Here is a 27,337-nt window from a genome sequence, read left to right as displayed (position 1 = left end):
GCCCGGAGAAGACCAAACAAGAATTCAAGTAAATTCACATCCAGACACATTTTTAAGATGTCAAAACTAAAGAGAAAGAGAAAATCTTAAAAGCAGCAAGAGCCATGCCAACTAGTTACATACAAGAGTACCCCCACATGATTATAAGCTGATTTTTCAGCAAAAACATAGGCCAGAAAGGAGTAGCATGATATATTCAAAGTGCCAAAAGGAAAAATTCTACAACCAAGAATACCCCACCCAACAAAGTTATCATTCAGAATTGAAGGACAGCGAGCTGCCCAGGCAAACAAAAGTTAAAGGAGTTCATCACCACTAAAGCAGCCTTAAAAGAAATGTAAGCAGAAGAGAAATGGCCATTAAAGTTAGAAGTTATGAAACAACAAAAAAATCACTGGTAATGGCAAACATTGGTAAACATGTAGGAAAGGTAGTGGATCAATCACTTATAAGGGTAGTATGAAGTTTAAAGAGAAAAGTAGTAAAATCTGTATCTACCATAATTAGCTATGGGATATGCAAAATAGATGTAAAATAAGATGTCAAAAAAGTCAGCAGGGAGAATAAAATGTCATGCTTTTAAAATGCATTCAAACCTAAGTGACACTCAACTGAAAATACTACATACATAGATTGTTATAGGTGAACCTAATTGTAACCAAAAATCTATGACAGATGCACAAAAAACAAAGAAATCAGATATAACACTAAAGAAAGTCATCAAATCACAAGAGAAGAAAGGAACAGAGAAGAACACAAAACCACCAGAAAATAATGAAGAAAATGGCAATACATACCTATCATCAGTAAGTACCTTAAACGTAAATGAACCAAATGTTCCAAACAAAAGACACTGGGTGGCTGAATGGATAACAAAAGCAAACAAAACGAAACCCCCTCTATAGGCTACCTATAAAAACCTCACTTAAGATGTAAGGGCATACACAGACTGAAAGCGAAGGGATGACAGAAGATATTCCATGCAAATGGAAATATAAAGAAAACTAGACTAGCAATACGTATAACAGACAAAACAGACTTTACAACAAAGACTGTAATAAGAGACAAAGACGGACATTACATAATGATAAAGGGATCAATTCAACAAGAGGAAATAATTATAAGTATCTATAAATATCAACATAGGAGCACCTAATATGTAGAGCAAGTATTAACTGACATAACGGGAGAAAGTGACAGTAATACAATAATAACGGGACATTAACACTTCACATACATCAATGGATGATAGATCATTCAGACAAAAAAATCAAGAAGAAAACAGTAACCTTCAACAACACATTAGACCAGTTTGACCTAATATATATAGAACATTCCTTTCGAAAACAGAATACACATTCCTTTCAGGGGCACATGGGACACTCTCCAAGATCATCAAGTTAGGCCACATGAAAATACCTTATGGCAAAAATCAAACACAAAGTTCCAAATCTATGGAACCCACCTAAAGCAGTTTTAAGAGGCAAGTTTAGGGGTGCCTGGGTGGCTCAGTGGGTTAAGTGTCTGCCTTCAGCTCAGATTATCACAGGGCTCCTGGATTACGCCCAGCATCTGGCTCCCTGCTCAGCGGGGAGTCTGCTTCTCCCTCTGCCTCCCCCTCCCCCCATGTTCTCTCTCTCACTCCCTCACTCTCTCAAATAAATACATAAATACAATCTTTTAAAAAATCAGAGGCAAGTTTATAGAGATACAGGCCCACCTCAGGAAACATGAAAAATCTCAATCTAATCTTACATCTTGAACTAGAAAAAGAAGAAATAAAGTCCCAAGTTAATAGAAGGAAAAGATCAGTGTGCTTCTCCCTCTGCCTCTTCCCCACCCCCCTCGTGTTCTCTCTTACTCCCTCACTCTCTTAAATAAATAAATAAATAAATAAATAAATAAATAAATAAATAAATATAAATAAATAAATAAAATCTTCAAAAAAAATCAGAGGCAAGTTTATAGAGATACAGGCCTACCTCAGGAAACAAGAAAAATCTCAATCTAACCCTACATCTTAAAGGAACTAGAAAAAGAAGAAATAAACTCCCAAGTTAATAGAAGGAAAAAATAAAAATCAGAGCAGAAATAAAGGACTCTCAAAACTAATAGAACGAATCAACTCAGTGAAATAACAGGATACAAAATTAATATACAGAAATCTGCGTTTTTTTGTTTTTTTTTTTTGAGGGCAGGGAGGGGCAGAGGGAGAATCTTAAGCAGGTTCCACATCCAGCATGGAGCACAAAGTGGGGCTCAATCTCACAACCCTGAGATCATGATCTGAGCTGAAATCAAGAGTCCGATGCTTAACTGAGTGAGCCACCCAAGCACCCCAAGAGCTGGACACTTAACTGAACCGCCCAGGTTCCTCAATATGTGCTATTTCTATACTCTAATATCAAACTATCAGAGAAATTATGAAAACAATCCCATTTATAATTGTATCAAGAAGGACAAAATACCTAGGAATAAATGTAACCAAGAAGATAAAAGACCTGTACTCTGAAAACTATAAGATGTTGAAGAAACTGAAGAGGACACAAATAAATGGAAAGATATACAGTGTTCATAGATTGGAAGGATTAATGTTATTAAAATGTCTATACGATCTCTAAAAATCTACATATTCAATGCAATCCCTATCAAAACATCAATGGCATTTTTTACAGAATTAGAACACATTATCTTAAGATTTGTATGGAACCACAAAAGACCAAGAAGAATCAAAGCAATCATGAAAAAAGAGAACAAAGCCAGAGGTATTGTGCTCCCTGATTTCAAGATACACCATAAAGCTATAATAATCTAAACACTATGGTATTGGCACAAAAACACAGATCAATGGAACAGAATAGAGAGCCAGAATAAACCCACACTTATACGGTCAATCTGTGACAAAGGAGATAAGAACATACAATGGGGAAAAAGACAGTCTCTTCAATAAAGGGTACTGGGAAAATGAGAGCTATGTGCAAAAGAATAAAACTGGACCACCTTCTTATACCATATACAAAAATCAATTTAAAACATATAACGGACCTAAATACAAGACCTGAAACCAAGACTCCTAAAAGAAAACACAGGCAGAAAAATCTTGGACATCCGTCTTACCAATATCTATAAAAAACAAAATGAATGAAGAAGCAAAACAAAATAAAACAACAAACTCAGATATACAGAGAACTGGTGATTGCCTGAGGAGAGGGAGGTGGGACAAAGGGTGAAACAGTTAAGGGGATTAAGAGGTACAAACTTCCAGTTACAAATAAACAAGTCACAAGAGTGTAAAGTATAGCACAGGGAATGCAGTCAATAATAACATAACTTTATATGGTGACAGATGGTAAGCAAACATCATGGTGATCATTCTGTAATGTACATATAAAAGGGAATTATTATATAGTACACCTGAAACTGATACTGTATTCCAATCATACTTCAACGAAAAAAATTTTTTAAATACTTAAAGAAATCAGGAAAGTCAAAGAAAAATGACATGAGACTGTCAATTTTACCAAAGGACGATAACAGAGTAAATGAAGGAGGTGATGAACTGGAAATAAGGCAGCAAACACAGGGCGGGGGGGAAATCGGAATTATTTCAGAGACAAAAGAACAGAACCCCATTATTCAAGTGTGGTCATTTTTAGTACTTTTAGGAGATAGTACAGTTTAGTGCTGGTATAATCCTAGGCTTTGGAGTCAGACATATTTGGATACGAAATCTACCTTGACTAGTTACTAGTTGTTGATCATAGGTAAATAATTATCCTGAGCCGCTGTTTTCTCCCTTGGTAGGCTGTTGTGAAGATAAAAACAGAAAGGGAGAAGTATGTGAAGCCTTTAGAAAAACATCTGACTTGTAGAAAGTACTAAATAAACAGGAGTTACCCTTAGGTTCATCTTGCCAAGACTTTGCTCACATAGTTCCTTCGGCTTAGCCTCACTTCTTGATTTTCTCTATTTGCTTTGAGAAACTGAGCATTCAAATGTAATCTCAATTCAAATATCATCTCTGGATCTATACTACACATAGGTCTCTCTAATTTATTCATACTGGCCATTACAATGTTTTTCATATTGTCTTATCTCCTTCTGTCAACCCCACCAGATGATACTTTAAATTTTTTTTTTAAAGATTTTACTTATTTATTCATGAGAGAGAGAGAGGCAGAGGCAGAAGCAGGCTCCCCACTGAGCAGGGAGCCTGATGCAGGACTTGATCCCAGGACCCCGGGATCATGACCTGAGCTGAAGGCAGACGCTTAACCAAATAAGCCCCCCAGGCACCCTGATATTTTAAATTTCTTAAGAGAACTTTGCATTTCTAAGCACATAACATCAGTCGATATCTGTTATTCACTTAGCTGTGTTATAGCTAGTAGTCTGTGTGTTTCTTTTGCTACATTTGACCCTTTTCAGGACAGGGACTACAAGGTATCCCAAATCCTCATAATTGCAACTGTACTTACATGAAGGCAGAGCTAAAATCCCACACAAGCTGAAATGTAAAAATGTAATTATAAATTCAAGTGAGATAAAAGTAGCCACAGAAATATTTAATAGTCTAGTGGAGGAAAAATCTGGAAAGTGTCCCTGGCTGAGATGCTAGTCTGGCACACTGGAAATGGAAACCATAGGTGTTGCTTACTTCTGTTAATAAGACCCCTAAATTTTTATTAACCTGATATGTCACCAGCATTCTTGCTGAAACACTAATCAAAATAGTGAGCAGAAAAAAGTTAATTATTTTAAAAAGAAGAGAATAAAATAACTAAATAAAATTCAAAAAATCTTTCTCCAAAAGGAACCCAAAAGTGAAGTTATTTACAGTAAGTATATCATATAAAACAAGGTAAAAATAACCATGAAAGACCCCAAACAGCTAAAGTGATCTTGAAAAAGAAGAACAAATCTAGATATCATGCTCCCTGATTTCAAGATATAGGACAAAGCTATAGTAAATACGACAAAATTGTATGGCACAAAAACACACACTTAGGTCAATGGGACACAACAGAGACCCCAGATATAAACCCATGCTTACACAGTCAATTAACCTTTGACAAAGGAGGCAAGATTATACAATGAGGAAAAGAGAGTCTCCTCAGTAAACGGTGCTAGGAAAATGGTAAGCTACATGCAAAAGAATGAAATTCAACCACTTTCTTACACCATACACAAAAATAAACTCAAAAGGGATCAAAGACCTAAATGTGAAACCTGAAACCAAAGAAGTCCTATAAGAAAACATAGGTAGTAACTTCTGACATTGGCCTTAGCAACAATTTTTCCAGACCTGTCTCCTCAGGTAAGGGAAACAAAAGCAAAAATAAACTATCAGGACTACACCAAAATAAAAAATTTTTGCACATTGAAGGAAACAATCAAAAAAAGAAAAGGCGCACACTGAAGGAAACAATCAAAAAAAGAAAAGGCAACCTACTGAATGGGAGAAGATATTTTCAAATGATACTTTTTTTTTTTTTTTTTAAACTTTATATATAGGGATAGAGAGAGTGTGTGTGAGCCGGGGGTGAGGGGCAGAGGGAGAGAATCTTCAAGCAGACTCCCCGCTGAGCATGGAGCCCAATGAGGGACTCGATCTCACAACCCATGAGATCATGACCTAAGCCAAAACCTAGAGTCAGACGTCCAACAAACTGAGCCACCTAGGTGTCCCGAGAAGGAGAGAGAATCTTGAACAGGCTCCACGCTCACCCAGGGCTCGATCTCATGACCCCTGAGATCATGATTTGAGTCAAAATTAAGAGTTGGACACTTAAATAACTGAGCCATCCAGCCGCCCCTTGAATGATACATCTAATGTCATCAGGGAAAAGCAAATCAAAACCACATGAGCTATTATTACCTTATACTTGTCAGAACACCTAACAACAAAAAGATAAATAGCCAGAGGTGGCAAGGATGTAGAGAAAAAGAACTCTCACTCATGTACTGTTGATGGGAATATAAATTGGTGCAGCGACTGTGGAAAACAGTAGAGCGGTTCCTCAAAAAATTAAAAATGCCATACAATCCAGTAATCCATAACTGAGTATTTACCCAAAGAAAACTACAAAACTAATTTGAGACGATATATGCACCCCTATGTTTACTGCAGCATTATTTACAGTAGCCAAGATACGGAAACAACACAAGTATCCCCTGATAGATGGATAAAGAAGATGTGTGTATATACACAGACATACACATACACACAAATGGAGTATTATTACTCAGCCATGAAAAAGAATAAGATCTTGCCATTTGTGACAATATGGATGGATCTAGAATGTATGATGCTAAGTGAAATAAGTCTGAGAAGACAAACATCATATGATTTCACTTATGTGTGGAATCTGAAAAACAAAACAAAATAGAAGCAGACTCATAAATACAGAGAACTGGTGGTTACTGGAGGGGAGAGTGATGGTGGGATGGGCAAAATGGATGAAATGGCACGGGAGTTACAGGCTTCCAGCTATGGAATGAATAAGTCATGGAGCTGAAAGGTACAGCATAGGAATATAGTCCATGGTACTGTTAATAGCATCATATGATGACAGATGGTCACTACACCTGTGGTGAGCACAGCATAATGTACAGAGTTGTGGAATCACTGTTGTACACCTGAAACTAATATAACACTGTGTCAACTACAATTAAAGAATTAAAAAAAAAACAGGGTAAAAAATACAATTACAAAATTACTATTTGAAAATAAATATAAATTTTACCATTTTTTTTCCTTCTTACCATGATGAATTTCATATTCTTTGGTTCCTTGTCCTTTAAATACTGCTAGACATGGCTGAAACACATACAGATTACTACAGATGTCTGGTGCAGAGGAACAGTCAAACTTGCCAACCTAAAGTAGAAAATTTAATTTGATGAAAACAAAATCATATGCATTCATTTTTAAATATTCATAAAGGAATGACATTGCTCTAACAATAGTTTCTAAACAGAAATTAACTGGCCATGAAAATAAAAGATAGAAATAATTAATTTATGTTTAACACTGAAACTCACTTTAGTTAAGAAAAAAGAAGAGCCTTCTAGAGAGTTCAAAAACCTGAGAAAAAATTTTCCAGAAAACAGGAAATTGTTTAAGAAATCCACTCTTTTGGGCACCTGGGTGGCTCAGTAGGTTAAGTGTCTGCCTTTGGCTCAGGTCATGATCCCAAGGTCCTAGGATTGAGCCCTGCATGGGGCTCCCTGTTCTGGGGTGGGGTGGGGGGGATGGGCTGCTTCTCCCTATCCCTCTCCATCTGCCTGCTGCTCCCCCTGCTGTGCTCTCTCTCAAATAAATAAAATCTAAAAAAAAAAAAAAAAAGTTTAAGAAATCCACTCTTCTAAAAATATAGAGGATATTTATATAAGCTTGAATGGGTGAGAGAGAAAACTTTTTCAGACCCTAGAAGCAGAAATAATAAAGCAAAGGCTGACAATTTCAAACACTGTAAAGGAAAATAGCATAAAGAATACTAAGAGGGAAATGATAAACCAAGAAAAAACATCTGAGGATTTCAAAGGATCCATGTCTTTTTATCCAAGAAATAAAAGATGAACATCCTATCGGAAGAAAGAAAATGGGCCAGAGACAGAAAATAGAGAAGAATTATGATTTGTTAATAATCACAAAAAAATTTTCAACCCCACTAGGAAGCAAATAAATGAAAATGAATATTATTAACATATCACTTTTGGTCTATCAGAATGGTGATTAAACAAATAATACCAAGGTTGGCACAGGTGTGGAGAAATGGTTACTGACACGTTGTAAGAATATAAAATGATATAAACATTCTGGCGGACACTAGTAAAGAGGACAATTTAAGAAAAAACACAATCTTGTTTAAAATTCTTCATACTATATTTTTATAGTATGTATTTTTGATATAAAAAAATAATGGAAACAATGTTGGTAAAAGAGGATTTGTTAAACAATTATGGTGTAACCATATAGTGAAATACTACCTAGACTTTAGGGAGGATGATACCTCTAGGATGATAAACATCTACATCATATATGTTTAATAATGTATTTAATATATTTATATATATGTATATATTTATCATCTCTAAAGACCAGGTAGTACTTCATATACAGATATATAATATACATATACACACACATATACATATTCACATATATATATACACATACATATACACACAAGCATATAGGAAAATATATTGTCAAAGGGAAAATTCTACAAAAGAGAATACAGCATTTCCCTTCTTATCAGTGATTTCACTTTCCACAGTTTTGGTTCCCACTGGTCAAACTGTAGTCCAGAAGTATATGATTCTCTTTCTCAGGCATTGTCAGGTCAGTAGTAGCTTAACACCACATCACAATGCCTACATCATTCACCTTACTTCATCTCATCATGTAGGCATTTTACCAGCTCATATCAATTCACAAGTGTGAGTACAGTACAGTATAGTAAGAGACCATACTCATATAACTTCCATTATAGTATATTATTACAATTATCCATTTTATTATTATTGTTAAGCTTTTACTGTGTCTAATTTATGAATTAAACTCTATTATGGATATGTATGTATAGAAAAAAAACAAGTATATATAGGGTTTGGTACTGTGGTTTCAGGCATCCACTGGGGGCCTTAGAACATATCCTCTGCGGAAAAGAGGGACTACTGTATAGTGGATCCATTTTTGAGGTTTTTCTTTGTTTTTGTTTTTAAAGATTTATTTATTTTAGGGGGAGAGAGAGATAGAAAGAGAAAGACAGAGCAAGAGCGGGGCGGGGGGGCAGAGGGAGAGGGCAAGAGCAACTCAAACAGACTCCACACTAAGTGCAGAGCTGGACGTGGGGCTCGATCTCATGACCCTGAGATCAAGACCTGAGCCGAAAGCAAGAGTCGGACACTTAACCGACTCTGTCACCCAGGCGCCCCATAGTGAATCCATTTTTATTAAAGAAGTGCGTAAAGTTACAGGTATGTCTATTACAATGCCCATTACAATATGCATGTATACACACACATATACCTATGCCCACATACTAAAACATATGCAGAAAAAGTTTCAAAAGTTACACAGTAAATTTATAGTAGGGTTAGTAACAGGGGAGTAAATATTACATATTTTAATTCATTTTTGTGCTTACTTATATATCCTAATTTTCAAACTATGAGTACAAATTACTTACATAGACAAATAATTTTATTTTATTTATTTATTTTTTAAGATTTTATTTATTTATTTGACAGAGATAGAGACAGCCAGTGAGAGAGGGAACACAAGCAGGGGGAGTGGGAGAGGAAGAAGCAGGCCCCTAGCGGAGGAGCCTGATGTGGGGCTCGATCCCATAACGCCAGGATCACGCGCTGAGCTGAAGGCAGACGCTTAACTGCCGTGCCACCCAGGCACCCCAACAAATAAGAATTTTAAAAAGGGAAAGATATTCTTCTATGGTATGCATTCCAGAAAACTGTCTGATACAGATATATTACATGCCAGCTACTAAAGACAAATGCAAGTTAACTGTTTTCAGATATCACTGTAGATTTTTAATAGAAAAACAAAATCACAACAGAAGAACAAAAGCACTTAAGGGTTTCTTAACCTAGAATATCAAATAAGCATTTTTATGTTACTTAAAATGTAATTTTATGTATTGAATTAATAAGAAGGCACACTAGCAGAAGGCAGGGCAGAATGCATTTTCCTTACTTGTATATGTTCATTTTTAAGTAGAGTTTTTAGTTTCTTCAACTCAGGATCATTTGAATTTTCATGTTTTCCAAAACTAAAAAATATGAGCCACCGATGATGAGCCAACCGATCCTTAGAAGTGATAAAAAGGAAAAAAAAAGTGATAAAATAATGTTAGAATCAAGAGATTCTAAGTGTTCTATTCTTTATTTCCTTGATTTAAAGTTAATTTTAGCCACCATACCCATTACTTCAAAGTACTGTCTAAAATTCAGACCCATTCATAAACATAAAATTCCAAATCAGATCCAAAGCTGCTTTGTGATCAAAATTTCGGCTTTTCTGACACTCCCGCTGAGGCCCCCATTCAGGACTGGTTATGTTGTCTTGAACTCCAGACCTACCCTAAAGTTGCAACTCCAGCAATTAAAGTTTAACCTAGAATAGCTATATACATACGTATATAAAAATATATAAAATCCTTTGAAACTTCTTTCCCTTTAGTGATGAATAAAACAAATGGTGATTTTAAAATGTTAAGACTGGAAACATTACCAACATTTACCACTTTTTATTATTATTAACAGAAATATTACCTCTAGTGTGTTTGCCAAAAGCAGTTCAAAATCTGGGAGATTATGCATTATTTCCAAATATATTTCTTTAGCATCCAATGAATTAAGGAACTAAAAGAAGAGAATCATATTGTAATCTTTTTAATCAACATCGATTTATTTTAGCATCTTTTTCCATAGAACTCTTAAGAAAAAAAAAATCACAAAAGTTAAAAACAGTTTTTGAGCTATTTATTCTAAATGTGTTTTTTTTTAAAAGTATATTTGGCAATTAATAAAAAATTGTGTAACTGGGCTGTTTCTTAAAAATACTGATGTAAAATTAAAATTCCATTATCTGGAATTTTCTTTAAATTGTGGTGTGTATTCTATAATAATCCCCACAATAACCTTGAGTAACCTCTGAATTATTGGGAAAAAACTGTATTATGTTCAGATTAATTTTAATGTTCATTCATGTTTTACAGACTTTTTAAAGAATCGTTAATTAAAACACTAGACTATTTGATGATCCAAGACACTGCAATAACCCAACCAATAACAAACAGGAATTAAGAACTTACAACTGGAAAATTGGAATACTCTTTATTATAGAGGTTTTTAGAAATAAAGTCCAAATATCTAAACACCTAGGGGTTTGGCAGAGTTAAATATCCTGATTAAGACCTTATCTTAAAGATTTAAAACACAAACAAGTGAAAAAGGCACACCTCCTTTCTAACAAATTTCCTTTATATCTGTCCATATTTTATCCTTAGCATATTTTTCTCATACTCTCCCTGCTCATGTAATTCTCAAAGAAGCAGCTGTTAACGACAAAGAATGAGGTAATGGTCACATCAGTAAAATGTATTTGGGGGTGACAAAACAGAGTTTAATTATGAACACCTATGTCTGATCACTCAAATATTACTTGCAAGCCTGAAACTCCATTAAAAACTTACAGGAACTTCCATGGTATTCAGAGCTTAACTGTACTCAACACAAGAATAATCATATAGACAGAACAATGCGTGTAACATAAAAATAGAACACTGTTTTTCCTAAGTTTCTATTCTTAAAACTTGTTTTTTTTCTTAAATCTTTAGCATACTGTTAAAGAACTATATGAAATATTTTGTTACCAAAGGGGTTAAAAGGCCCAAATACTACATGCCATAGTACTACAGGTCATTGACATCAGCCACATTTATTAGAAAGATTTCACTAAAAATACTACTGATTAATCCACTAGAACCTCATTATAAACCCATTTGTCATAGAGTAAAACTCGGTAATTACACTTACAAAGGATACTGTCTAGCCTCTGAATTTCTTCCTCCCTCCCTCTTCAAGTTATTCATTATACACAGAACATGTCCCCTATAAAATGTACATGTAAATCACTGTTAAAAGGTGTAATGTGAACGTTTTCTCAATTATAGAACGTACTAAATCAGTTGAGACAATAACTCTCTGCCTCAAAATAACCTAATTATAGCATCCAGAGTTTTCTTTATATGTAATGCAAAGTTATATACCTTTTTTAGGGATTATTTCCCAATATGTGTTTGGGGAGACAGAGTTTTAACAACTTAATATAACTCCACTATATTATATCACTGCCCAATAAATCAGTTTATTACACATTGAGATTTTTTTCATTATCAATGGAATGCAAACAAAAATACTGGGTACTTTTAAATGGCAGATAACCACAAAATTACCTTTGATAGTATATTGGGTTTTAGAATAACATTAGGATATGAATGCTGTAAAATGTTGTTGTAAATAATACATCCCCAAACAATGAGGCCATACTGTAATGACTCCCTATACTGTGTGGACATTTATTAAATAAGTGAATTTTATCTATTTTTCTTCCCAATTACCCAGTACAATTTTGTCCACAGTAAGAGCTTGGTAAATAAATGTTTGCTGAATATACTGACTAGCAAAGAGGAAAGAGATGGATCTTCTCAAATGGATGTCTAGTATTACAACTGGAATTTATCCAGGAAAGAGAGTGTTTAAGGAAGACATAAACTACATATGGCATACAAATAAATGAACTCACATTCCAACAAAACAAACCATTAAGCAGAAAACACCACCACTGGAATAAACAAGGCAAGGTTTGCCAACAGCGAAAATGGAACTGACTTTGAGAGAGATAACCAAAATGTTTATATTAGACCATACCTTTTCTGACCCAATTCAGTCTGAGGCAGACCAACAGATGTTTTACTTTTCTAAAAACTTGAATGTTTTTAGGAGTGACAAAAACCATTCAATTCATCAATCCCTGTTATTACACTTCCAGTATCATTCACTTACGTCTCCTAAGATTGCATTTAAATTTGCAGGTTTATATCAAAAAGCAGAAAGATCTCACTAAAATATGAGACTGTAGTACTGAAGGCAAGAACCTATTAAGCGAACAGGCATGCTCATGAGCTGTGGCACAATATAAACAGAAATCTTCTATGGGGCAATCTGGCAAAACAAACTGAAATTAAAACTGCCATGGCTATTTCATCTAAACAGGTAACTAAAAAAGTACAAACTTGTTCATTACAACATTACTTATGATCATGACAAAGTAGGTAATTTAAATATCAAGAGAGGACTGATTAACCAAGTATGGCACATTTAGTCAATGGATTGTTACTCAGGGATTGCTGACTTATCTATTTATGTGTATGTTTACCTCTAGCACATAATACATAATATACACAGGCACTATATATAGTGTCCACTTATGTGTCAGATAATCTTCTAGGGACTTGAGATATAACAGCAAAAAAAATTCAAACTTAAAAATGTATTGTGGGAGAAAAATAAAAATACAAAGATAATATATTAGTGTATATTATAAGATGATAAATGCTCTACTAGCAGTGAAAGCGGATTTTAGAAAGATTTTAATGACAGGGCCACCAATTCTCCTGATATAAGTTATAGAATATGAGAAAAAGAAGAGTCAAGAATGACTCTAAGGTATTTGACGTGAATGATAAACAATGGATTTTTTATCAACTGAGACAGAGAAAACTGTGGGCGGAGCAGATTTATGGGAGAATATCAGCAGTTTAGTTATAGATATTTAAGTTTGAAAAATCAGTTAATATCCCAGGGGAGATGCTGAATAGGCAGAATATATATGTCTGGAGTGGAGGTGAGAGGTCTGCGCTACTGATAGAAGTGGAGAGTTGTCAGCATAAGTCATAATTACACGCATGTGTAAGCAGAGATCTAGAAGAGTATTTATCAAGATTTGATGGTATTTATCTGTGGGAGATTTGGTTTTAGAAGAATTCTGCATTTTTTTTTTAAAGATTTTATTTATTTATTTGAGAGAGAGAGACAGCCAGAGAGAGAGGGAACACAAACAGAGGGAGAGGAGAGGAAGAAGCAGGCTCCCCGTGGAGCAGGGAGCCCAATGCGGGGCTCAATCCCACGACCCTGGGATCATGACCTGAGCCGAAGGCAGACGCTTAACGACTGAGCCACCCAGGCACCCCTGCATCTATCTTTATACATTTCTTTTTTTTTTTTTTTTAAAGATTTTATTTATTCGACAGAGATAGAGACAGCCAGCGAGAGAGGGAACACAAGCAGGGGGAGTGGGAGAGGAAGAAGCAGGCTCATAGCGGAAGAGCCTGATGTGGGGCTCGATCCCATAACGCCGGGATCACGCCCTGAGCCGAAGGCAGACGCTTAACCGCTGTGCCACCCAGGCGCCCCTATACATTTCTATACCCATATATGAATTTCTTTAATGAATTTGTGTTATCTTCATCAACATCAAGAAAGAATTAAAATACAGAAAAACTAATGAAAGTTTGTCTTTTATTATTTTCTTTTGAGGTTCCCTAGGGACCTATCCAATATCCCATTATTTATCTTAACTCTTGATAACTAGCTTGAACCTCAGTCTTCTCATTCATAAAATTAGGGAGGTGAATCATACAGTAGGTCTCCAAACTGAGTTTATATCAGAATCTAAACAGGGTGGTTTAAAAAAAAAACAAATACTGAGTCCCAGCCAAACATACTAATGATCTATATTTTAACATTAGAAAATATACATACAAATGGAAACCAATGAAAATTCATATAACCTAAGAATGTTTTCCATACTTCTGGGTTGTAAAGTGTAATGGTTTTCTACCACTGTAATATAATCCTTATAGCAGACCTTACCATTAAACAGAATCCCCAAAATTAAATACTTGTTCTAAATAATTAAATGTTTATTATAGATGAATTCATTTCCTTGTTCACTGTTTACAAAATGATATATTATGTTTGAATGTGTGTGTTCACATATATATGAAGAAATTAGTAACTCATACCAAAACACTGCTTTTCTCTTTGTCACTTAAAGTGGCTCCAGGAGGAAAATAGGCAGTAGTACTTGTTGTAATATCCAAACTTTTACAAAGGTTGTCCTGGGTGGCACAGTCCATCCATCCTACATTAACGAGACCATCCTACAGTGAAAAGAAACAAAAAACAGGTCACGTGTTAAGTAAAAGAGAAAGTTAAAGGAATTTAGCTTTATTTAGAAAACCCCAACTTTTCTATTGTAAATTTAAAACTTCCTAGAAAAAGTTTCCTCAAAGAATATATGATGCAGATAAAATTGGTCTAACATAAAAATTCTACCTAACATATACAGAAAAGATATTTTTGAGCACAGATAGGTCTTTCACAATTTTCATAAATGATAAACTCCCAGGCAGCAAAGGGAGCTCCAACGGTGTTAAAGTATCAACAACATACAGATTATACCCCCAACCATAACATGATGAGAGCTAAATATACGACGAAATAACAACAAAACAAAAACAGCAAGAAATAAAGTTTGGAGGTGACACAAACACTAATATATACCTCTTTGATTAAAGAAGAATTCATAGTTAAATTACAGGATATTCAGAAGTGAACGACAATGAAAGCACCACATGTCAAAATTCTAATTAGTTAGGAAGAAAAGTTTTATAGCTATGAATATATTTATCAAAAAAAAAATTTACAAATGAGTTAAGTGTTTAAGGAACTACAAAGAAATATTTAGAATCAATTCTTAAATGTCTTTCTTTCTTAACATGGCCATGGAGTTTTACAAAATAATTGATGCTTACCAACATGCCACTGAGCCTGAGTCGTGTCTGTGAAGTCAAACAGTCTAGAGATGAAAAAAAATGATGACATAATTTTAGCTTTATTAAGTCTGAACTTTCTTCTGCCTTTCCCCCCAAACTACCATGTTGATTCTAAGGTAACTGACTGGACTGCACTGGTACACAGTGACACATACACTAGGTAGATACTGAGGCGAAAGTCTCATTCCACACATGCAAACACACACGCACACATGCATGCACACATTTTCCCATTCTCTCCCTAGTTTTCCAGGATTTCTAGCTAAAGGGAATCTCTTTAGGATCTTCCTCTCAAATCTCTGCTCCTATCAACAATCCCCTTGATCCAAGAGATCTCATGATTTTGGAGAAATAAAATGTAATGGCTCTATTTGATAAAATTATATATAAAGAATCTTAAATTTAAAATACGACACAATCTTTTACTTAATTTTAATTCCAGTAGTTAATATACAGTGTTAGTTTCAGGTGTACAATATAGGGATTCTACAATTCTATACATTACAGTGCTCATCATGGCAAATGTACTCTTTAAAAATCTCTAATACTTTTTTCATCCATCCCCCCACCCACTTCCCCTCTGGTAACCATTAGTTTGTTCTCTATACTTAAGAATCTATTTCTTGGTTTGTCTCTTTTTTCCTGTTCCTTAAATTCGTGTGAAATCATATGGTATTTGTCTTTCTCTGACTGACTTATTTCACTTAGGATTATAGTCTCTAGAGCTATCCATATCGTTGCCAATGGCAAGATTTCATTATATACATATATGCCACTTCTTTATCCATTCATCTATTGATGGACATTAGGGCTGCTTCCACAATTGGATATTATAAATAATGCTGCAATAACTACAGGGGGATATGTATCTTTTTGAGCTAGTGTTTTCATATTCTTTGGGTAATGACCCAGTAGAAGAATTACTGGATCATAGGGTAGTTCTATTTCCAACTTTTTGAGGAACCTCCATATTGCCACAGTAGCTGCACCAGTTTGCATTCCCACTAACAGTGCACAAGGGTTCCTTTTTCTCTGCATCCTCACCCACACTTGTTGTTTCTTGTGTTTTTGATTTTAGTCATTCTGATAGGTGTAAGGTGTGAGATGCTCAACATAACTCATCATTTTTTCACATGTGCTGGCCATCTGTGTATCTTCTTGGTGAAATGTCTATTCATTTCTCCTCCCCATTTGCAAACTGGATTATTTGTTTTTTGGGTGTGTTGAGTTGTATAAGTTCTTTATATGTTTCCCATTCCATACATTGTCTTTTAGTTTTGTTTCCTTTGCTGTGCAGATGATTTTTATTTTGATGTAGTCCCAACAGTTTACTTTTGCTTTTGTTTTCCTTGCCTCAAGAAACATGTCTAGAAAAATGTTGCTGTGGCTGATGTCAGAGAAATTACTGCCTGTGCTCTCTTCTAAGATTTTTATGGTTTTAGGTCTCAGTTTAGGTCCTTACTTCATTTTATTTTTGTGTATGGTGTAAGAAAGTGGTCCAGTTTCTCCAACACTATTTGTTGAAGGGACTTTTTCCCACTGCATATTCTTCCTCCTTTGTTGAAGATTAATTGACCATATAAGCATGGCTTTATTTTTGGGCTCTCTATCCTGTTCTATTGATCTATGTGTCTATTTTTGTGCCAGTACCATACTGTTTTGATTACTACCGCTTTGTCATGTATCTTGCATTCTGGGATTGTGATACCTCCAGTTTTGTTCTTTTTTCAATATTGCTTTGGCTATTTGGGGTTTTTGTGGTTCTGTACAAATATTAGGATTATTTTTTCTATTTCGGTAAAAAATGCTGCCGGTATTTGGATAGGGATTGTAGTAAATCTATAGATGGATTTGGATAGCATGCAGATTTTAACAATATTTGTTCTTCTAATCTATGAGCATGGAATAATATCTTTCCATTTGTACTGTTTTCAGTTTCTTTCATCACGTTTTATGGTTTTCAGAGTACAGGTCTTCCACTTCTTTGGTTAAGTTTATTCTTAAGTATTTCACTATTCTTGGTGCAATTCTAAATGAGATTATTTTCTTAATTTCTCTTTCTGCTGCTTCATTATTAGGGTATAGAAATGGAACAAGTTTCTGTATATTGATTTTGTATCCTACAACTTTACTGAATTCATTTATCAGTGCTAGTAGTTTTCGGTAGAGTTTTTAGAGTTTTCTATATTGAGTATTATGTCATTTGCAAATAGTCAAAGTTTTACTCCTTTCTTACTGATCTAAATGCCTTTTATTTCTTTTTCTTGTCTGACTGCTGTGGCTAGGACTTTTAGTACTAGGACTTTCAGTACTACATTGAATAAAAGTGGTGAGAGTGGACATTCTTGTCTTGGCCCTGATCTTAGGAGAAAAGCACTTAGTTTGTCACCACTGAGTATGATGTTAGCTGTAGGTTAGTATATGGCTTTTATTATGTTGATGTATGTTTCTTCTAAGCCTACTGTTCATGAATGGATACTGTACTTCCTCAAATGCTTTTTTTGCATCTACTGAGGTGATTGTATGGTTTTTATCTTTTCTTTTGCTGATATAAAGTATCACATTGATTGATTTGCTAATGTTGAACCACCCTTGCATCCCAGAATTAAATCCCACTTGATCATGTTGAATGATCTGTTTAATGTATTGTTGAAGATTTTTGCATCTATGCCTCTATGTGCATCAGAAATATTGGCCTATAGTTTTTTTTTTTTTTTGTAGCGTCTTCTGGTTTTGGTATCAGGATAATGCTGGCCTCATAGAATGAATATGGAAGCTTTCCTTCCTAAAATACAATACAATCTTAAAATAACTTCTTCACTATTTTCATGAAAATATTAAATAGGAATGCTAGGATACAATGAGACAGATTTAGAAGCAAGGTAACTGTAGCACTACAGAGCCTATAAAGATATGTAAAATCAATCTACCTGGGGTGAAAAGTAAAAGAATGTCAGAAAGCTTAAAAAGTTTTCTTAATGTGTGGCATGAACAGAAATCTGTGCATTAGGCCAAAATGAAACAAAATCCCTCAATGATAGACTAATTTAAGGGTTATTTTTGTTTGAAGGCAATACCTTCTTAAGATGGGCCTTACAGGATGGGATGAGTGGTTGATTTTAGCTGCAAAGCAATTTGTTCTCAATACAGTAGTGAAGCTGATCAGTAAAGTCTGCGTTAAAGACCCATGCTGGGATTAAACATATGAAAATATGTTAATGAACTGGGGTATTCTATAATAAGGGGGCTGATTTTTTACCAATCTCATTGTTTGAATAGAGTTTAATAGTTTGTGGTTTGGTACACAGAGTATTGAATTTTCGAGTTAATTTACTGGTAGAAAGGTTCCTGGAGGGGAAAATTGTCGTCTTCAAATATCTTGTAAGGCAACATGTATACATTTTTGATATGTTATGTATGAGAAAAAGTCATACCAAAAAATTATTATTTTGGAAGGGCTACATCTGTCAACAAGTAATTATTTTTGCAAACTGCCAAATACATCTATGGCTATCTGAAGGTACAATTTATAATGAGAATAAACTGAAAAACTTGTCCACCAAACATAAAGTCATAAATGAAATTTTAACAAATTAGTAATTTTATAACTTATGTGTAAATTAATACAAAAGGTAAGTTTCATTAAATAAAAAATTATAATTAGATATAAACTGTAGCTAGAAGTACTGAATAATCAATTATAGTAGCATACTTAAGACTGACGGCGAGTCAAAAGGTATAAACTTCTTGTTATAATTTAACAAGTTCTGGGAATGTGATGTACAGCATGGTGATAATAACAAATAATGCCATATTATACACTTGAAAACTGCTAAAAGAGTAGATTTTAAATGTTCTTACCATGAAAAAGAAATGGTATTTATGTGACAGGATGGAAGTGTTAGCTAATGCTATGGTTATCATTTTGCAATATGTAAGTGTATCAACAGGCTGTATACCCTGAAGTTACATAATGTTATATGACAATTTTATCTCAATAAAAAAATAAAAATAAAAAGAATGTCACCTAAAACTTAAATATCTTGGTTTCTTCATCATAACAAAATAACAAATAAAATTACCTCCTCCTTTGGAACAAAAAGTGATCAGCCAGCCAACACCAGCAGCAAAAGCAGTTTGTATGGAGTTAACAAAATTTCCTTAGAAGAAAACAGAGCAAATCTCTGATTATTATTGGAATTCAGGAATTCATAAAAATCCTCTTGAAGCATATCAAATTCCTACATTGACTTTCCATTGTTTTCATCACATAAAATCTAAATTCATTATTTCATTAAGAAATAAACTGGTAACTAAAACTGGTAACTAAGGCCCCTGTGATCTGAGCTTTGTCTACCCATTCAGCTAGCCATGTTTTTCCCCATACCACTCTAGCCCACTGCCTGTCTTTTTGTTAGATTCATGGTGCAGTACTGCCAGTTTACCAAGCTCACAGTGATCTTTGAAGGCTTCCTCTTCATTTTCATGACAGAATGGGTCTGACTTCATTCAAAAAGTATTTTCTAATCCTTCCACTTTACCCCATCTGAGTTCTTTTATATTCTTCATGTTGCCCTAAGATTGCGTCTATCACAATAGTTACTACATTGCATTAATGGTTTACTAATGTCTTCTTTGCTAAAATAATGAGGCCCTTGAAAGAGGGATTAAATATTTTATTACTGCAGCTCTAACATTTAACACAGTGTCAGACACAGTTAATGATGTGAACATTTTACTAGATGTGAATACTATCATTTCATGGGTATCCCAGAGTATAACTGACCTAAAGTCACTTGATGAACTAGAAGTCTAAGATTAAAGGAAAGAGTTCTTAAACTTTAAAAGTAAACTGGATAGGCAGGAATTGACTGCCTGATACAGTACACTTGTGAAAGCAATAAAACACTTGGTTAACTTAAACATTCAATTGCACTTTAAAAGCTGCCATTACAACTAACATCATATCATATTCATTTCCAACATCTTAACTGTTTTAGTTTCTATACAAATATGATTCACTTGTTAAATGCCAACTATTTGGCAGAGGTCAGAAAAAATGCCAAAATTTCCTTCTAAAAAGCATGGGAAAGACACTTTAAAAATTTCAATATTATGACCAACATGTTAACGCTATTACTGAAAAAAAATTGAAATACCAATTTCAAAGTATCCCTGAAAATCAAACAAATGAAAAAAACAAAATTACCTGTCCATAATTCTGTCACGGTGCTTCTGACATGCTGCATGGCGAAACTCACTAAACTTTCCTTTGATCTGTCACCATGATATTTCACTGCAGCCTAGTATTTTTTTTTTTTTAGTAAAAAGAGAAACATCTTCTATTATTTCTTTTAAAAACTCAGTAAAAATAACACCAAATACTTTTAATTTTACATTATTTTGAATACAGTAAGATTTATCTCTCAGTAGTATAGTATATTTCCAAATGATATGCTGAGGATCTTGACTTTACAGATTCCACAGAAGACATTTTAACAACACTATTTATAATAGTTTTCTAATTTCAGTTTTATCACTAGAAAAAAAAGGAGATATCAGAACTTCATATTCAATGACACAATACAGATAAAATATTTTGTGAACTAAAAAGTACAATATGCATAATGGTTCAGTTAAGACAGGAACCAATGGTAAACATTTAATTTTGAAATAAAGGAAGGTCAAAGTAACGGCTTTTAAAGTATTCATAATATAATCCAAAATGTTTATTATGACTAGAGCCTAGTTAGATGGCACCTAAGATCAGATTTAAAAATCAAAATATTCTACTGTGTTTTCTTTAGTATTTTCCTTGTCATAAAGTTCTAAATTTAAAAAATGCCAACTTTATTCCTTACCATTCCAGACCTAAAAATGAAGAGGCTGGGATAACTGTTGACTCCTTTCATTCGGCAAAGCATTCTATCATCACCACAGTTCACAGCACCAATTCGAAGTAATCCATCCACTTCTTTAGCAAAGTCTCTCCACTATGAGGAAAAAAGAACAAGTATTTCCCTGATAAGATAATTTTTCTTCCCTTGAACACTCGTCAAGCTACCCATTCTTAATGGAGAGTATTTTTATAAAATAAAACCATACATATTATGAAAGTATTTGATAACTGATAGTTATCATTACTATTAATAGAAAAAAATCATAATACATTAAAAAAAACACTCAACAGATTAGAATAAAATTTTATCAGGATGTAAAAAATACATACTGTGGGAGCTAAATCATGGCAGTGTGAACATCCTGGGGAGTAAAAGTTCACAAACCACAGTTCTCCAGAATTAACAGCAGCATCTAAAGCATATAAAACCGAAACAACTTAGAATTATTTACTAAAGGTTTGTGCATATTTTAGTTAAAATTTTGTTGTAGTCATACATCTTTCATAATACCTTTGTCATTTTCTGTACAAGTTTTTCTATACAAAGAGAACATATTACAGTTGACTCCTCAACAACACGGGCTTGGATTTTTTTTTGATAGAGTACAGTAATGTAAATGTATTTTCTCTTATGATTTTAATAATTTTTCTCCAGTTTACTGTAAGAATAACAGTATATAACATATATATAAAACATGGGTTAATCAACTGTTATGTTACTGCAAGGCTTCTAGTCAACAGAAGGCTATTAGTAGCTATGTTTTGGGAGAGTCAAAAGTTATATTTGGATTTTCAACTGCATGGGGAGTCAGTGCCCCTAACCCCTGCATTGTTCAAGGGTCAACTGTGTATCAATTGTCAAACTAACAATACCTTAAAAAACACTCCTTTGGGCACATATTTGAACAAAGAGCAACCATGAGCTTCAAGACACTTGTCACCATGAAGCTGTGAGAAGAGGCGGCACAAGGAATCAGCAGCCAAACCTCATACAGGAGTTTGTGTGGATAAGACAAATGAAGAAGAGAAACAGTGAAAGAGATGGAAATTTAAGTTCATCTACTATCTGAGGCACAGGTTAAATACCTGGGTCAATCAGTTCTGACAGCTAGTTCAAATTCTGAAAGAATGAAATAAGAGAACTACACAATGTAGTAAGGACTGTGGAGATTAAATTTAATCTTTGCCCTTAAATAAGTCATTTACCTTGGAAAACTCTACTATTAGAAAAGCATTAGATCAAGGTTTTTAACAGTTTAAAATACAAATACATATTTACTAATATAATGGATCTGAATACCACATGATATCCAACCAATAATACATTATGCATTAATCTATAAAATGACCTGACGTAAACTCTAAGAAGAGAACATTGGCAGTAATTTCTTTGACCCTGGCTGTAGCAACATGGTTTTAGGTATGTCTCTAAGGCAAGGGAAACAAAAGCAAAAATAAACTACTGGGCTTACATCAGAATAAAAAGCTTTTGCACAGCAAAGAAAACCATCAACAAAAAAAGCAACCTCCTAAATCAGAGGGATATTTACAAATGATATATCTGATAACGGGTTAACAAAATACATAAAAAGTTTGTACAACCCAACACCAAAACCCCACATAATCTGATTAAAAATGTGCAGGGGGATCTAAATAGGTATTTTCCCAAAGAAGATATACAGATGGCCATTAGACATTGGAAAGATGCTTATCATCACTAATCATCAGAGAAAAGCAAATCATAACCACTATGAGATATCACTTAACATCTGTCAGAACAGCTAGAATCAAGAAGAAATAACAAGTGTTGGCAAGGATGTGGAGAAAAGGGAACACTTATGTACTGTGGATGAGAATGTAAATTGTTATGGGGAGGTTCCTCAAAAAACTAAAAATAGAAATACCATATGATCCAGTAATTTCACTGGGTATTTACCTAGAGAAAACAAAAAAACTAATTTGAAAGATAACATGCACTTTTTTGTTTACTGCAGCATTATTTATAATAGCCAAGATACAGAAGCAGCCCAAGTGTCCATTGATAGACTAATAGATTAAAAAATGTGGTACAGAGTGCCTTCAGGAGGAGGGAGTTAAGATGGCGGAGGAGTAGGGGTTCCCTTTTTCAGCTGGTCCCCTGAGTCAAGCTGGATAGGTACCAGACCATCCTGAAAACCCACAGAATCAGCCTGAGATGCAGGAAGATACATCTGGATCTCTACAAATGAACATCCCCAGTGCTGAGTATTGAGGTACGACGCAGGGAGCCGAGAAACCGCGCACAGATATCGGAAGATAAACGGAAGGGGGAGGGAGCCTCCGAGCTTGGGCTCCTGGAAGCGGTAGCCACCTGCACGGGGGAGCGGGCGGGCTCACAGACCGGCACCCACGAGAGAGCAGACTGAGACTGTGACTTGGGAATGTGTGCACGTCCAACTGAAAACCCGAGCTCCAGAGTGCTCACTGGAACCGGACTGAGACTGGGAGCTCGGGAGCGCGCACGCGACCAGACTGAAAACCGGCACTCCGGAGTGCGCGTGAATCACACTGAAATGGAGCTAGGGAGCAAGAGTGCGGGGGCGGCTGGGGCCTGGCGGTGTTAGAAACACAAAGGACTGAGACGTGCCGGCCCTGGAAGTGAGGGCTGGGACACCTGCTGTGGGGCGCAAAACCCGGGAAGTGCAGGGTTTTTAGTAGCACCAACAGAAAAAGAGTTAAAGAGGACAGGTGAGCTCAGTGGAGAGCGGACTGTGATCTCTCTGTTCTGAGACAGAGGCTAGGATTCGGCCACTGCTACTCTGACTCTCAGAAGAGCTACAGAAAACCTCCAGGGAAAGCTGCCAGAGAACAAAAGCCCAGAAATACCAGCTCACATTGTGGCATCCCCATCCCCCCTCACAGGGGACAGGGTGACTCTACCCAAACAGGGTTGCCTGAGTATCAGCTCGGCAGGCCTCTCCCCCAGAAGGCAGGCTGAAAAGTCAAGAAGCCCACATCCCTAAGGTCCCTATAAAACAAGTGCACACTGCCTGGGTCCTGGTCAATAATTTGGGCTCTGGGTATCCTCGCAACCTCTTCTCATCAGAATGACGAGAAGGAGAAATCCCCCCCAGCAAAGAAAAGATAATGAGTCTGTGGCCTCTGCCACAGAACTAATGGATATGGATATAATCAAATTGTCAGAAATGGAGTTCACAGTAACAATGGTCAAGATGATGTGTAGACTTGAAAAAAAAATTAACGAAAATATTAACGAGAATATAGAAGCTCTAAGGGTGGAAATGAGAGTGAATCTGGCAGAAATTAAAAATGATATGAATCAAATGCAGTCAAAACTAGATGCTCTGACGGCCAGGGTAAATGAGGCAGAAGAACGAATTAGTGAATTGGAGGATGGGATGGTAGAAGAGAAAGCCAAGAAAATCCAATCTCAAGAATGTAGGTTATGGAAGATTACTGACTCAATGAAACATTCCAATGTCAGAATCACCGGCATCCCCGAGGGGGTGGAGAAAAACAGAGGTCTAGAAGAGAGATTTGAACAAATTGTAGCTGAAAACTTCCCTAATCTAGCAAAGGAAACAAGCATTCTTGTCCAAAAGGCAGAGAGGACCCCTCCCAAGCTCAACCACGACAAACCTACGCCACGTCACGTCATGGTGCAATTTGGAAATATTAGATCCAAGGATACAGTACTGAAAGCGGCCAGGGCAAAGAAATTTCTCATGTACAAAGGCAAAAATATTAGGATTACGTCAGACCTGTCTACACAGACCTGGAATGAGAGAAAGGGTTGGGGGGGCATTTTTAAGCTCTTTCAGAGAAAAACATGCAGCCAAGGATTCTTTATCCCGCAAGGCTGTCATTCAGAATTGATGGAGAGATAAGGACCTTCCAGAATCGCCAGACACTGTCCAATTTTGTAACCACGAAACCAGCCCTATAGGAGATATTAAGGGGGGGTTCTATAAAAGTAAAAAGTCCCCAAGAGTGATACAGAACAGAAAGTTACAATCTATAGAAACAAAGACTTTAGAGGCAACATGACATCATTAAAATCATATCTCTCAATAGTCACTCTCAATGTAAATGGCCTAAATGCTCCCATAAAATGTCACAGAGTTGCAGATTGGATAAAAAGTCATGACTCATCCATTTGCTGTCTACAAGAGACTCATTTTGAACCTAAAGATACATCCAGACTGAAATGAAGGGATGGAAAACCATTTTTCATGCCAATGGACCTCAAAAGAAAGCTGGGGTAGCAATTCTCACATCAGACAGATTGGATTTTAAACTAAAGACTGTAGTTAGAGATACAGAATGACATTATGTTATTCTTAAAGGATGTATCCAACAAGTGGATATGACAATTATAAATATCTACGCCCCCAACAGGGGAGCAGCCAACTACATAAGCCAACTCTTAACCAGAATAAAGAGACATATAGATAAAAATACATTAATAGTAGGGGACCTCAACACTCCACTATCAGCAATAGACATATCACCTAAGCAGAAAATCAACAAAGAAACAAGAGCTTTGAATGCCATACTAGACCAGATGGGCCTCATAGATATATATAGAACACTACACCCCAGAACAACAGAATACTCCTTCTTTTCAAATGCACACGGAACGTTCTCCAGAATAGATCATATGCTGGGTCACAAAACAGGTCTCAACTGATACCAAAAGTCTGAGATTATTCCCTGCACATTCTCAGACCACAATGCTTTGAAACTGGAACTCAATCACAAGGAAAAATTTGGAAGAAACTCAAACACTTAGAAACTAAGAACCATCCTGCTCAAGAATGATTGGATAAACCAGGAAATCAAAAATCAATTTAAACAATTTATGGAGACCAACGAGAATGAAAACCCAACGGTCCAAAACCTATGGGACACTGCAAAGGCAGTCCTAAGGGGAAAATACATAGCCATCCAAGCCTCATTCAAAAGAATAGAAAAATCTAGAATGCAATTTTTATATTCTCACCTCAAGAAGCTGGGGCTGGAAGAGAAGAACAGGCCTAACCCACACACGAGAAAGCAGCTGATCATGATTAGAGCAGAGATCAATGAATTAGAAACCAGGAGCACAGTAGAGCAGATCAACAGAACTAGAAGCTGGTTCTTTGAAGAATAAATAAGATCAATAAGCCACTGGCAAGACCTATTCAAAGGAATAGAGAAAGGACCCAAATTAATAAAATTATGAATGAAAAGGGAGAGGTCACAAGCAACACCAATGAAATAGGAAGGATCATTAGAAACTTTTATCAACAGCTTTATGCCAATAAATTAAGCAATCTGGAAGAAATGGATGCCTTCCTGGAAACCTATAAGCTACCAAGACTGAAACAGGAAGAAATTGATTTTTTAAACAGACCAATTAATTATGAAGAGATTGAAGCAGTGATTAAAAACTTTCCGAAAAACAAGACTCCAGGGCCTGATGGATTCCCCAGGGAATTCTACCAAACATTCAAAGAAGAAATAATACCTATTCTCCTGAAGCTGTTTCAAAAAATAGAAACAGAAGGAAAACTACCAAACTCATTCTATGAGGCCGGTATTACCTTGATCCCCCAACCAGGCAAAGACCCCATCAAAAAGGAGAATTACAGAACGATATCCCTGATGAATATGGACGCCAAAATTCTCAACAAGATCCTAGCTAATAGAATCCAACAGTACATTAAAAGGATTATCCATCATGACCAAGTGGGATTCATCCCTGGGATGCAAGGGTAGTTCAACATTCGCAAATCTATCAGTGTGATACATTATATCAACAAGAAAAAAGCCAAAAATCATATGATTCTCTCAACAGATGCAGAAAAAGCATTTGACAAAATACAGCATCCTTTCCTGATTAAAACACTTCAGAGCGTAGGGACAGAGGGTCCATTCCTCAATCTCATAAAAACCATCTACAAAAAGCCTACAGCGAATATTATTCTCAATGGGGAAAAGCTGAAAGCCTTTCCCTTAACATCAGGAA

The 27,337-nt window shown here is 35.5% G+C and overlaps 1 protein-coding gene across 4 annotated transcripts in view; it reads right to left on the bottom strand.

The window, feature by feature from the left end:
* DNAJC10 (DnaJ heat shock protein family (Hsp40) member C10) overlaps positions 1-27,337 on the bottom strand; it is a 60,799-nt gene that overhangs the window by 14,422 nt on the left and 19,040 nt on the right. For all 4 annotated transcript variants that reach the window (XM_045806263.2, XM_087861899.1, XM_045806261.2 and 1 more), the window contains 9 exons: positions 21,658-21,740; positions 21,290-21,421; positions 20,638-20,731; positions 19,511-19,588; positions 15,408-15,451; positions 14,616-14,753; positions 10,300-10,389; positions 9,722-9,835; positions 6,766-6,880 (listed from right to left, as the gene is read on the bottom strand). In XM_045806263.2, coding sequence (XP_045662219.2) covers positions 6,766-6,880; positions 9,722-9,835; positions 10,300-10,389; positions 14,616-14,753; positions 15,408-15,451; positions 19,511-19,588; positions 20,638-20,731; positions 21,290-21,421; positions 21,658-21,740 — 888 coding nt within the window. The remainder of the gene's footprint in view (positions 1-6,765; positions 6,881-9,721; positions 9,836-10,299; positions 10,390-14,615; positions 14,754-15,407; positions 15,452-19,510; positions 19,589-20,637; positions 20,732-21,289; positions 21,422-21,657; positions 21,741-27,337) is intronic.

The sequence above is a fragment of the Ursus americanus genome, chromosome 1 (assembly GCF_024610735.1).
Source record: "Ursus americanus isolate L20-20 chromosome 1, mUrsAme1.1.p, whole genome shotgun sequence".
NCBI lineage: Eukaryota > Metazoa > Chordata > Mammalia > Carnivora > Ursidae > Ursus > Ursus americanus.
The sequence above is the reverse complement of the archived record's forward strand: the minus strand, read 5'-3'. Positions and strand labels throughout refer to the sequence as shown.